The sequence below is a fragment of the Ciconia boyciana genome, chromosome 1 (assembly GCF_034638445.1).
Source record: "Ciconia boyciana chromosome 1, ASM3463844v1, whole genome shotgun sequence".
Classification (NCBI taxonomy): Eukaryota; Metazoa; Chordata; class Aves; order Ciconiiformes; family Ciconiidae; genus Ciconia; species Ciconia boyciana.
The window spans coordinates 117484388-117498797 of record NC_132934.1 but is presented as its reverse complement, the minus strand read 5'-3'; the positions used below and the strand labels follow the sequence as shown (position 1 = coordinate 117498797).

Genomic DNA, 14410 nt, shown 5'->3' with positions numbered 1-14410 from the left:
TAATGCTCGAGCCAGGTCCATGGAATCTACCATGTGTGCTAAAATCTTTTTTTCTAGACTATGGGCTCACATGTACTTTGGGAGAGAATTCCTCAGCTAGCCAGGGGACGGGAAGAATCTAGAATTTGTGAAGAGTTTGACTTCTTTGGTTTTTAAGGAAACAATTTGTCTTACCTGCTCAGGCATTTTAGTCCTACCACGGGGGTCTAGATTTTAACTCAGGGGAGAAAATGGAAAACAGCTTTACAGAAGCATGTGAGCCCTATTATATTGCGTGAGACTGGGCAACGATGTCTGTGAAACCTCTACCATTGTTTCTGTTTTTTTGGTATAATCAAGATTTGGCTCTGAAAATCCATCCTCCCTTCATGGTTCATGAGATTGCCTTTAATTAGCATTGCAACTCTGGTTCTCAGATGATTTCTGAAACAAAGGTGAGCTTAAAATTATAAATAACCTTAAATCCTTCAAACCTTGCCTGTATCTAAGTCAAAAAAAAGTTTTCATGGTTAATTTGAGCCAGTAATCGTTTCTGACAATAAAGACAGATTTAGGTTGAGTGGCTAAATATAGTTTTGTATTCAATTTATATTTAATTAGCAGGGCAATTTTGGTGTCAGAACCATACAGAATGGCTTGCAGAATCCAGAGATAGACATATGCGTGTCTGTGAATGGACTTTAGCATCCTGACACCTCCTTCCATCACATTTTAGCTCTCAGTGTGATGTATACTCTGAACTTTAAGCTTTAGCTTTGAAAACCTTGGTCCAAGGTCCTTCTCTCTGGTTCAAAAGGAATGTTTAGCTGTCATTTTGAGAAATGAAACACAGCTACAAAAATGTCCCCTTTCAGTCTACATCCTGAGGAAAAGGGTGTTTGGGGAGAAAGTTACAATTACGTATTAACAATGAGATTTATTCCTTTCCATTTGTTACTAGGACATTTCCACATCATGTAAATCTTGTGCCATGTTCACTGTTCATATCACTAGTAGATCAGGCCTGTGGCAAGACAATTTGGGATGAAAAGCACAATCACCTTACGGGCTCATTCCTTTCCTTGCTCCCCTTCGCATGGATTAATCTTGCGGGGAACAGGGATCGTCCCTCTTCAGTGGCCCACCAGAGCTCCCGCTCTCTTCGGTTGGGATCTGCTGTTCTCCAGCTGCTTTCACAACAGCCCCACGGGACTGAAAGACAATATTGACCTTTATGTTAATCAGTACTTTAAAGCCAAGTGTGTTATGCTTTTTGTTTTGCTCTCTTGTGAGCCAGAAGTCAGTTGGCATAAATTGCACATGAAAGTCAAAGGCCTTTGCTTCTGCTTACAAATGTTGGTGGAACAAAATAATTGAACTGTTAAATAGGTATCAAGGAGGTAATTTTTATTAGTGTTCAGTTTTTTTCCCCTGCTCCACCCAAATAGGGCAAATCTAGAACCGAAATGTAGGTTTCAGATAGCTGCTTTTATGCCATCTCTTAGGCAGAAATGACCGCTTCTCTTGTGCAAGCAGGCAATTTATTCATACAGGATGGCAGGGACGACACAAAATCATGTCTGTCCAGCAGAAGCTGCTGTATCACTGCCTCTCCTTTCTCTCTCATCGCTTCCTCAGAAATTAGCTGCAAGAGACCATCAGCTCCCAGCGTGCTTGCCAGTACAGTCACTAACAGGAGATCGCAGACAAAACTTGAAGCAAGTAGTCCAGCTGCAACGAGGGTCTGTGCTGTGCTGTACCGTGCTCCCTTCGTGCCCTGATGTCTTCTTAGTCTCCTCCCTGCAGGGGCAGCCAATCCACACCGGGCCACGCTTGCTGCTTTTTTGGCTCTCTCTGGGTTCACGTTCCCGTCCTCTGTAGACCTTGGCTTTATTTATTCTTGATAAAAGCAGTGGAATTGCATTGCCTTTGCGTAAATTTTTTATCATGAGACTTGACATTATTGTCTTTAGTGCAAGCTTTTTCTTTTGTTTACGCAGTTTTTGGCATTCCAAGTATCGTCATATTAAATGTTTGTTTATGGAAAGATAACGGTCCTAAAAACCTAAGGCCAAATATCCTTACCCATAATTACAGCACCTGCCTTTATTAAGTTCAGCCTAATGTAAGAAAGAATGTTCAGATTCCCCTTTGTTTCAGTGGGGTCACAGTTTAGTGTGGCAATTTTTAGCTGGCACTGCAGAAAGAAAGAAAAAAGCAAAAGAAACTGGTTACGATCCCACCACCAGCCACTCGTTCCTGTCCCCTACACCGTGGTGGCACAGACATCTGTAAAGCTTCATGGTGACCCTACTCAGGGAGGAGACTGGCTGAAAAATATTTTATTTCTTTTTTCTTGTGAGTTATTTTTCACTTGGATCCTTTGCGATGCTTCTTGTGCTGGCAAACAGGATGTTCCTAAAGATGAGAACCATTTACTGTATGACAGTGTAGGGCAACCCGAAACTTTTTTCTCACTTTCAAGAGCAAGGTCAGCTTACAATCCCTGTCAAACTGCAGCCTGTGCTTGGGGGTTTGGTGGTGTATTTTGGTCCAAGCCTCGCGTGTGAGTCTTTATATCAGTGTATGCCTCGCTCTTCCAGATTCACAGTGACCTGCCGTTCAAGAATGTGAGTGGGGAAAATGCTGCTTCAGCATTATGTGATAAATAAGTGCTAAGCAACAGTAATGAATGCAGTCTTACCACCCTTTTGTATCTTTGACAGCTGTTTCAGTCAGCAATCATGCTGCACTTGCCCAGTTCTGCAGAGATCAGGAGATCAGGCTGGTTGTGGTTGGTCCAGAGGTCCCTCTTGCTGCTGGTAAGAGAAACCAAGCTAAAAATCATAGCCTTCATAATTTAGGAAGAAAACTAAAATTTAGTCCCCACCTTCTGTGCACCACTCAACAGTATCTGAGTGTCTTCAGTAGGAATGGAAACAGATCCTCCGTGACAGTTTTCCTGAAATTCAGGATTGTGCTGTGATGACAATGAATTTCTGAAGGGTATTGTGTGAGCAATATAACAGTTAAAATATCCTTAAATGTTCAGTTTCTTTTTAAGTGCTTGGAATTCGTAAAAGAGGTATCAAAGTGTTTCCATGTAGGAACCTTAACTAGAGCTTTGATTTTCCTATGGAGTTTTCATTTTTTGAAATAATAATAATTTGGGACTTGGTAAAAAAAAAATTTATAAACATGTTGATAATTTTTCTGTTTTAACCTTTTACATGATCAACAATTGTCATCTTCACAAAAGACTAATGTCAACTTTCTAGTTAAAATCTATAATAAAACGAGGGGGGATTGTCATCTCTTACCAAATGCAGCAGATCTTCTTAGTCCCAGATATTGCAGGGTTACCTGCTCCTGATTACAGTGAAGAATGTGTCTTTTTTACCATCCATCTGGTAAAATAGGCACTGGATAGATATATATGGCTTATCATTCCTGACATACTTGTTCCAACAAATGAGTGCATCTGTAGACTTGGACTACATGACTCCTATAAATCATCTGGTGATTTTTAAAATTTTTTTGTTTTGCCATTTTTAGGAATTGTTGATGACTTGACAGCAGCTGGAGTAAGGTGTTTTGGTCCAACAGCAAAGGCAGCTCAGCTGGAGTCTAGTAAGAGCTTTACCAAAGCCTTTTTGGATCGTCATGATATCCCGACTGCAAGATGGAAATCTTTTACTGATCCTAAAGCAGCGTGTAGTTTTATTAACAGGTAAAATTATTGTCATTTTAGATTTTTTTTTTACAGCAATATACAGTGTGCTAGGTATCTAAAACAAGCAATCAAATGATTACTAATATATCAACACTTATGGCTGCGATAGAACATCTATAAAGGTTTTAAAGGATAATCTAACATGACACTATCACACTGCAATAAGTCTGATAATTAAATGGTTCTTATTTACTGCTCTTCAATTAAAACAAAGTTCAGTGTTCAGTTTACAGGAGAATGTAGGAAAAGTTCTTATTTTTTTCAAATTGCCTATTGTGGTAACCCAGCTTGCAGTCTGATAGTCACATGTTCTGCCTTCTTTGTACCTTTTCTCTACAAATATAAATTCTGTATTGGAGACTACTCAGCAAGTGGTGATCTACTCATCAGAATACAATCCAGGTGACCCAAAAATGATACAACAGTAAATTATTAAAAGGAAAGCAACCTTTCAGAACAGTAATGAAATTCAGTGGTGGGGAAAAAACAGGAAGCAGAAAACCTTTACAGGCATAGCATAACAAGAGAAGCCTGGTTTTTATTTGTGTGTTATTCAATAAGGTAAAATGGTTGCTATGAAAACTGATAAGTATTTTGATCTTTCAACTATTGAAATGTTCAAAATGCCTACAAAACTTATTTGCAATACAGAGTGTTTACTGTTGAATCTTTCTTTTCTATCTTTGAAGTTCAAACTTCCCTGCTTTAGTTGTAAAAGCTAGTGGCCTGGCAGCTGGCAAAGGAGTAATTGTGGCTTCAAACAAGGAAGAAGCCTGCAAAGCTGTTACGGAAATCATGCAGGTGAGTAGAAATGTCATGCACTAAATGGAGGCATTCTCACACAAAATAAGTTGTTAAAGTTAACCATCTCAGAGTCTCAAGGATATTCTTTATGTCTACATAATAGGAATTTGACTAAAAGACATCGGATCTTTTACCCATTATTTGGACAGCTATGAAGCTCTGTGATATTTATTGCTTGAGGCAGGGTACTCTTTCTCGGCATAGTTCCTGTAGGCTAAAATAAAATCATTCCTAATGAACACCCACACTTATTTCCATATGGATTTCCTTTTTTTTTATTTTTTTTTTTTTTACCATTTGAGACTGCTGCAATCAAACGGGTACTACAATGCTGTAATATTAACACTGTGATTGAGCTGAAACTTGACAAGCAACATCAGCTTTAGGACTCCAGTCACACAGCACTTAAACTTGTAGTAAAATTCCAGTGGCATTATTTCAAGTAAAGTGTATATTTAGGTAGGATATTCAACAAATATATTAGGACCATCAAAATCTGAAGAGAAGCAAAATGAAGCAATTTCATCTGAACAGTTAGGAATGTAGAGCTGGAAAATAAGAAACATACAGGTCAGGTCGTCAGCTGGTGTCAGCAGCACAGCATCTTAAAATTCAGTGGAGCTATGCTGATTCATAGGAGACATTATCTGACACACTTGTATTTCAAGAGTCAGAATATAGGGTCTGCACTCACATTTTGTTGTGTATGTATGTGTGTGTATGGCTATTGGACAAATATATGTCTTAACATGTCGCCCAATGTCTGAACAAGAAAAGTGTATGTTAGAGAGACTTATAGACCCACAAAATTATCTTGTCAGTGTGGATTGGTGGTTCTTAATTGCCTAAATATGCAGTCAGTGTTCAAACACTGCATTGGAATATGAAAATATTGCCCCCTTCCAATGTATTCTCTAGAATTGCACTTTATAAGAAAGTAAAAGTTCAGATTATATACTTGACCGTCATTGCTATTACTCTCAGTATCATGGGTCCAAACTTCAGAAGGTAGAGCATGAGGAATTGCTCAGTAAGTCATAATTTTACTCTGCAATTTAAAAATATTCAAGCCTAAAATCTGCATTGATTTAAGAACAAACAGAAAAAAGGAGCAAATATTTTACCATTGCTGACATACCCAGGATGGAGAATGGATTAATAGTCTCAAAACCATGCTGCATTTTTCTTGCTGTTTTAAAAATATTTTTTCCTGTTGCATTTTGAATATTTTAAAATAACTGAAACAGAACTTAAGAGATTTTGTTTTTACTGTAGGATAAGACTTTTGGCACAGCTGGGGAAACTGTTGTTGTTGAAGAACTTCTTGAAGGAGAAGAAATTTCTGTAAGTGTGCATCTCACTAACACTTTGATTATACCTGTTCTAAACTATTTAGGAAACACTATGTAAGTACCTACAGCAGGGATGTGTAAGATTTTATTACTTTAATTTAAAATAGTTACCTGTTTATAAATAAAATTGTATTAATTAAAGACAGCTGTGTTAAGAACCAAACTTCCTGCAGTCTGTTGAAATAATTCAACTGAAATAAAAATAGCTCAAACAGTAATCAGCTGTTGCCACATGGAAAAAAAAATCAAACCTTAAAAGTTTTGAGTGTCATTGAGTGTGCAGTTCTGTGTTATGATTCCTCTGACAGCAAAGACAGTATAAGATGTCCCTTCCCTTCCATATTGCTACCTCTTCACCGCTGTTTGCCTTTGATTCAGTTATACTAGTCACCTGTTCATGAAGCTGCAACCTAAAGACCTTTTTTCAAAGAAATCAAGAGTACCACCTTGAATGTTTTCTGTGCTCTGGTTTAGAGCCCAGTGCCATTTGAATCAGTACAAGTAACAGGATGGCGAAGTGCAGAGCAAGGCAAGGAGTGGTTGGGCATAAGGGAGGATGGAGACTTTCTTTAATCAGCTTTGCTGATGAAGGGAATATATTGAACTGCATCATGAGGGAACAGTAAACTCCTTTGGAGCAAGGGAACAATCAGCTCAAGACAGGTGCAGGCAGGATCCTCTTTAACCAGTTTAATTGCCAGAGAGATTGCAATGTGGAAGTGCACCCAGGGACGAAGGGTCTGGAACCAAAGGCTGTTGAATGATTTGACAGTGTTGATTTACTCTGCAGATGTACAGAGGACATTTCCTTCGTTTTAAGCTGATTCAGCTCCTTTGTTTCAAAACATGTATCTGATTTAATTAGCAGAGTGTGAAGGAGAAAAGGAGAATTACAGCCTAGGTTTTGAGGTGGCAGGGGAACTTGACACTTGCATCACACAAAGTAAACAGCCAAGTACCAGCTCAGGTTCCCGAGTCCTGGAGCTGGAACTGACTTATGCTGGATGTTGTGAACATTCATCTTGGAGGTGGTGGTATTTATAAAGTAAGCGATCATCTCCAGCTGTTGCCAATCTTTGCATAGTCTGGTTTCCTGCCCGATATGAAGAAATTAGATGTGCAGATATTGGCCATCCTTATTCTTTCCTGGTTGACTTGACCTTTTTAGGAACTAAGGGGTTATCCAGATCTTCATTCTCTGGTGGAAAATATGTAATGCTCTTAATTAGTCCTTAGAATACTATCAGACTTACTGTACTATAACACAACAATATAAACACACAGTTGAAAGGGTTTTTTTCTATGATGACTGACAACAACAAATTAAAAATACTGCTTGCCTTGCCTGTCAAAATAATTCACCTTCTGCAAATGACTGTAGTTTTTAATATATTAATATTTTGGCATTTGGGGGTTTTGTCGGGGAATCCTTGCTTGTTTTTTAATTAACATTATAAAATCTTTTTATGAGTACTGCTAGCAGTAGTCCAGACAGTGATCGTCATCATCCAGTTACAGGAGATGCCAGCAGGCTTGTTATTATGAAGATACTGAGGATAAAAGCATCTGCTATATAAGTAATTTATAAATAATTCAAAAGTAAATAGTTTTATCAACAAGGAAAAGGAAATCTTGAAAGGAATGTAATGCCTTCCTTCCGGGGCAGGGGGGAGGAAGGGGGAGGGAAGAAGTAGCTTCCACCATGGAGTATTTTAAATTTTTTTTAACCTTTTGAGTATTTCTTTTCAGTACAACTACTGATATTATGTTATAATTTTTTATACGTTATATGAAAGTTAATCTCTGTAAGAAGGTCATATAAACTGAGGCACTGCTTCCTGAGGGAAAAGGGAAATGTTTAGAATACTGTAGTTTGTTTTATCAGGAAGACAGATTTTATACTCTTAAATATCCATTTGCAACACTGAAAATCAAATACATTTGCACGTTTGTGCTTTAATTTTAATCATACACTGGGATTTTAATTATCCTCCTTGTTTTCTAGTGCCTATGTTTCACTGACGGCGTCACAATTGCTCCCATGCCTCCAGCCCAGGACCACAAGCGATTAATGGATGGAGATGAGGGCCCTAACACTGGAGGGATGGGAGCTTATTCCCCAGCACCTCAGGTAAAAATGTATTGACAAGGAGATGTTTCACTAAAGCTGTACTACAGCTCTAGTATTGAAAGAATGTGTGAATTTTTAGTTCCACCATGATGAACAGGAGAGTGAAGAGAGTGGGCTCTTGTGGATGGGAAGAATTGCCTAAAACAGACGTAGTCAAGTAAAGTCCATAACTTAAATTTGTTTCTCTAAAGAGGAGGATATTTCTAGTGAATTACTTTTAATTATAAAGGTGGAAGTGTTATTTCTGCAACCTTGTATTTTGATTTGGTTTTTAAGTGTTATGAAATACTCATTGTTAGAACTAAGTGCTTAAAACCACGTTTTTATCTTGTGCCAAACTAAGCTAATGATGAGCTTAGTTCACTTGCTGTACCTCAAGGTAGTTTGGTTTCTGTTTGGCAAGGAACTATTTGCAAAAGGACTGACTTTGCTTTCCATTCACCTGTGTCATGGCCAGAGATTTTTCTTTTTCATGTTGAAGAAAATTACAGGTTTTGTTCATATAGAAAGCTATTAATCTTGTTTATTGAATAAAATTTGATCATTGATCACTATACTTTCCAACCGTGATTTGTCTTTGGGAGGCCTTATCTAAATGCCAGTATGTCTGTGCAAATGGTTTGTCCCAGTGAAGCCAGTGGGATTGCTTGCACATGTAGATCTAAGCACGGAAAAGTGTCTGAAGAAATAGATGGTTGTTTTAATGCTGTGGTATGTTGTCTGAGGAGAGAGAAAAAAATAGTAGCTTTCTGTTGTATGAAATGTTTTGGAGTGAGCAAGAGACCATCCAAGTGTTCTGCTTGGCTCTTAAAAACGCTAGTCATCACAGTAGGAAAAATCATGCACTCCCTTTTTACAAATGCTGTTTTCTAATCCTGTTTTATTAGGTTTCTAAAGATTTACTGCAGAAAATAAATGATACTGTTCTTCAGAAAACTGTTGATGGCATGAGGAAAGAAGGTGTCCCCTATTTTGGTATGTACAGAAGTTTGGGGGTTTTAAGCATAAGGAGAAAGACGGTTTTTTTACTTTGTCCTCTTTATAGGCCTAACTCACACTGTAAGTTAAGGAAGATAACTTTGATCTATTTGGAAACTGGGTTTAGTATCAGTGGCTTGATTTAGGGTCCATTGAAACCAATGGATATAATTTCATTAACGGTGGATAATTGTCCAGTAAGGAAGAACAGAAAGGACAACATTTGAAAATAAGATGCCAAATTGTAATCAGAACTATTTCTGCCTGATATATTTTTAACATTTCTAAAGTGTTAACATTCTACCTTTAAATTAACACAGGTGGCATCCTTTTCAACACTATTATGAATAGATTCAAAACAAATTACCTATGCAGTTGCTTAGATAGCTTTTTATATAATTTTTTATTCCAGGTGTGCTTTATGCTGGATTAATGCTTACCAAAGATGGACCTAAAGTTCTAGAGTTTAACTGCAGATTTGGTGACCCAGAATGTCAGGTGAGTTATTTTGTAGGTAGGTACAGTTTGCCATTATGGGAGAAGAAAGTCTGTTACCATCTACCATTATTCTTAACTAACTTTCAGATGAATAATTAGCTAATAGCACTGAGATTTAAAATATTTGGTTTGTTTATTCAAGACAGAAGGTCTGTTATGAAATTGTTCCATTCCAGAGAAGATTTCAGCAGGTTATATTCAAATATGGACTTTACAAGGGTAAGCTTGAGTGAAACGCAGCACGTTCCTATATTTTCTGGAATGGAGTTGGATTTTTTTTTTACTTTATTGAAGAAGTGAACACTTCTTTTCCCCACTCCCTGTTGACAAGTGGAACAAAACCCTTCATTTCCATTCTTCAGAACAAACAGGGTTCTTTGGCCTCTGCCTTTTCCCCTCCATATGTAGCAGTTCTTTTACCCATAGAAATTACCTTCAAGGAAGAGTATTTTTAAAGGTACATAGATTATGCACAGTATGTATATATGTGTGAAAATACAGTAGATGAATGTACTTATTTAATGTTATTTTTACAGTTGCATTAGTATTTTTAAAAGCTCAGTGAAGAAAATGTAACAATGTGCATTGTTTTCTTTAATTTGCTAATTTGTATTTTTGTAGGTAATTCTTCCACTGTTGAAAAGTGATTTGTATGAAGTTATGCAAGCGGTTATCAATAAAAAGTTGTCTAGTTCCATGCCAGTTTGGTTTGAAGACAGTGCAGCTGTGACGGTGGTCATGGCTAGCGAAGGGTATCCAGGAACATATCCCAAGGGTTTGGAAATAACAGGTAAATATAGCAGGAAAAACTGCAGAAGTCTGATTCCTCTCCTGCCCACTCTCCATTCTCTCTTTTGCCAGATGAAGGTCAATCAGTGTAACTCAGATTCGTAGAAACTTTAGATCTTATGGTTATGGGTCAGCAAGAGATTACTGAATTTTCACACATCAAAGTTTATTGGTAACGCACCCATAGCATTTTCAAATCTCCGCACTATATTGTTAGGTTCTGTAGCATTTCTTTAATAAGTGTTACAGTAAAGTAATTCTGGGCTGATCACTGATTCTTATGTAATGTTGATGCTGATATGTTTTGTGGTCTCTATGTCAGTGAAGTGTAAAATCCAGCTTGAATTAAATGTTGTATGCAGATGTTTCAGCAAAATACCTCTTTCTGTGTCTCTGAGCATAAAAGTAGTAGACTTGTCTCTCCTCAAAATGTAGTTTATACAAATTTATCCCCATTTCCCAGCATGATCACACTGAATTCAATTGTGGTTTCTAGACACAGTCAATAAGTGCTGAATATCTATTCATGTGTAATTTAATAGAGATGTTCTAATCAACTGATTTTTCTGCATTTATTTTATTGAACAACAATCACAGGACTTTCTAAGGCTAAGCAACTAGGATTGGTGGTGTTCCATGCAGGCACGTCCCTAAAGGATGGCAAAGTGGTGACTAGTGGTGGAAGAGTCCTTACAGTAACTGCTGTTAAAGAGGATCTAATGACAGCACTGGAAGAAGCCAACAAGGGAGTAGCAGCCATACATTTCAAGGGTGCCATTTATAGAAAGGACATTGGTTATCGGGCTATAGCTTTCCTGAGGCAATCCAGGTAGATATTTGAAATACTTGAAATGGAAATAACTGATGTAAAAGGGACTTAAAGACATCACTAGTTTACATTAATAAACTGATGTTGATATTATGCATAACTCTAGGCAAGTTTTAACTAGCGTCCTTGTGAGCAATCTAAGCAAGACCAGCCAAGGAAGGAACAGGCTTTTTGACGGCTCTCTCATCCATGTTCTTATTCTCCCAAGTCTGAGTTAAACTACAGTGACCAGCACACAGGAGTAACTTGTGGTGTTGCTGTCTTTCTTACGTCTGTTTTAGGGAAGGTGAACTTCTGGTTCTTAGGCTCTAAAACGTACCTTTTGCTCTAGATTTGTGTTGTCCATAAGTCTAATATTAATATCATTAAATGTATGTATGAACAAAGTTTGAGCTATTTTATTGGTTCATTTTAGAGTCTTTAGAAATGGTTAAAATGGTCTTGAGACACCTACCTTGCTGGGATATGCATTTTAATGGAATAGCTGGCTAACAACATGGGTAGAATTTATCCCTCCTTTTTATTATTATTCCTTTTATTTTCACAGTACGTGGTTTAACAATCTTGAGATGATGTGGGTGCAGGGGTTTTTTAAAGCAGTGTGTCCTACTGTCTCTCTGATGTTACTGAGAGCTTCTCACAGGTTTTTAGACTCATTTTTACCTAATGTGAAGCATATCTGTATGCCTAGTCTCCAATTAGCTCAAAACATAACTTTTGATAATAGGTTATTTTGTAGTCTCTGAAAGATATTAGTAAGAGTTTCATTTTTGCTGACAGTGTATGCCAATTAGTATATTGTAAAATTATGATCAATAAACTTACTAAATGAACAAGGGTGCTCGTATCTAGTCTTCTTTCTCTCTCAACTACTGTGCATCTTTTGAGAAATTTTTGTGAAAACGCGTAATTGGTATTTGTATTGTAGTAGAAAAAATTAAGTCATTGTGTGAGGCAAGAGAAGAAGGTACTTTAATGAACAGTTCTCTAAATCACTGAGTTCATGGGCCATGGCCGGCAAGTTTCTTGACTGGAGTGCCTGTATGGTGGGAGGATCCCTAGCTTGTGAAGGAGACTCCTGGGAACTGTTTACAATTAGCGCCTGTTTCACAGTCCTTCAGTCTGCACCAACAGACTGAAGGTGGTTTTGCAGCAGACTTTAGGATGGTCTGACCAAAAACACCAGCCAGGCAGGCTGGCAGCAAAGTCTTGTGGCTTTTTTTTTTTAAATCGGTTGGAAACAGAAGTGCTGAGGTACTAACAGGCTGACTCCTGTTCTTACCTCTGCTGTCAGTGGTTCCAAAGAATGTTTATCAATATGGTGATAGGCGCTTTATATATAAAAATATAAATATATATATATTTATATTTTTATATATATATATAAAACACCTGCCTGGCTGGTGTTTTTGCTCAGCCATCCTAAAACTGGAAGAACAGACAGTCAGGCACGCTTCACTTTGGACTCTGTGTTGCACACAGTGAAGGAAGGGTGATGGTTGGCTCAGTAAAGTTGGGGACGCACCTCCTCTTCGCAGCTTTGCAGGGTTAAGTCCTATGTGTTTCACTTTGTGAAAATATCCAGAATATTTATTTAATAAAGAATATTTTAGAACAGTACTCTCCTTTTAAAGAGTCAAAGTACCATGCTTTTAAAAATATGGTGAAAATATGTTGAATATTCATCATGTTCACACTGAAGGGGCCTGACTGGTCTCATGTTATTGCAGGCTAATATTTCCTTGACTCTTATTCACAGGCTGAATAGCTGCTTCTTATAATTATTTTCCTCTTGCAAATTTTTGAGCAGTGATACAATGTGAGTGCAGATATCTGTGTATTTTCCTGGTACCACAGCTCTTTGGCCAGTTGTTTTGTTACTGTACATGTGCTTGTTAATCAATAGTGTGTTTCACTCTTAGAATTTAAACTTAATACTGAATCACATCAATAAGAGAGCTAAAGTAGGTATGAACCTAAAATAGGGATGCACCAGGTAGCCTGGTTCGTGCCACTGACAATATAGAAGTAACAATTGCTTAACTGGAGTGAGATATGTTTGGTACAACTAGTAATTAGAAGTCATTAAACTTGCTATCTCCAAAATGAAAAGGTCCCTCTGTAAATATGATATGATACTTAATGTCTCCAGTCAGTCATATGGACAGACAAGTTACATACACCTGTTTGTAGTAAGGGTATTTTCTGTTTTGTATGGCTGTATATAAAAGAAAAAAACGGAGCTTATAGGCATTTCTTTCTAGATTGCTAAAATGGTCCTTAGAAACTTAGTTCTTTTAAAATAAACTTTAAAACGTGCTTTCATAGAGTAAAAAAGTAAAAAAGAAGTGCAGTTGGTTTTGTGGTGGTATCATCCCAGGTGATAAGGAGAGGGAACCTTTAAGCTACAGTTGTAAAGCTCTCAAAGTATCACAGAGGGCTATTGATTTATGTGATACTTCTGTTTTGAAAAGCTAACTTGAGCTTGATCCTGCAAGGTGCTGAGGTGGTCTGATGTAGCTGTGCATTTCTATATACGTTTTGTTTTGAGCGTAGGAACTATACTACTGATGCCTCAGTATCCAGACCAGGTATTCAAACCTTGAAAAATCTGATCTGTTATTCTACCTATTTTACCTTGTTATTGGATTTTTTTTGGTTGGTTTTTATCTTGTTATTTGACTGGATAGTGTATGATGCTGATGCTCTGATGCTGTCTTCAAGGTATCTGGAACTCTTTGAATACTGCTTATGGCAAACTCTCTGTGCTGCAAATCCATGAAGTTTTGTTTCTTTGGTGTAATACTCCCTATCTTCAGGTATATGTGTGAGGTCAGGTTCCAAACAGCAAAAAGATTAACCTTTGAGCTATTGAGCCTGCCTGAAATGAATACTGCAATACTTAGAAATCATTTTATATGAGCAAAGTTACTGTACAAGTGGGAAAATAGTTCTACATGGCAGCAGAATAGGATTCTGAATGGTTAATCTTCTTAGTGATGCAGTGATGTAAAGAAGTAAATATTATTTTAAAATATATGTTTGTGCATTTAGTAAGCAATTGCCGTAACATTTTTTTTTAACAATCTTTCAGAGGCCTGACTTACAAAAACAGTGGGGTAGACATCGCAGCAGGGAATACTTTGGTTCAGAAGATTAAACCCCTAGCTGCAGCCACATCAAGGTCAGGTAAGACTTGTACCTTCTATTCCTGTTTCAGTCAGTTCATGGCAATGAGGCTTATCATTTGATCTTGATCTTGATACAAAAGCTCATATTTGTGTGTTCTGCGTGTTTCTAGATTACACAAGAATTAT

The 14410-nt window shown here is 37.5% G+C and overlaps 1 protein-coding gene across 4 annotated transcripts in view; it reads left to right on the top strand.

Annotated features, from left to right (window-relative positions):
* The window catches only part of GART (phosphoribosylglycinamide formyltransferase, phosphoribosylglycinamide synthetase, phosphoribosylaminoimidazole synthetase), a 41336-nt gene that overhangs the window by 10183 nt on the left and 16743 nt on the right, over positions 1 to 14410 (top strand). For all 4 annotated transcript variants that reach the window (XM_072845764.1, XM_072845772.1, XM_072845782.1 and 1 more), the window contains 10 exons: positions 2706 to 2801; positions 3535 to 3709; positions 4402 to 4513; positions 5792 to 5860; positions 7874 to 7999; positions 8887 to 8974; positions 9390 to 9475; positions 10097 to 10265; positions 10862 to 11093; positions 14188 to 14282. In XM_072845764.1, coding sequence (XP_072701865.1) covers positions 2706 to 2801; positions 3535 to 3709; positions 4402 to 4513; positions 5792 to 5860; positions 7874 to 7999; positions 8887 to 8974; positions 9390 to 9475; positions 10097 to 10265; positions 10862 to 11093; positions 14188 to 14282 — 1248 coding nt within the window. The remainder of the gene's footprint in view (positions 1 to 2705; positions 2802 to 3534; positions 3710 to 4401; positions 4514 to 5791; positions 5861 to 7873; positions 8000 to 8886; positions 8975 to 9389; positions 9476 to 10096; positions 10266 to 10861; positions 11094 to 14187; positions 14283 to 14410) is intronic.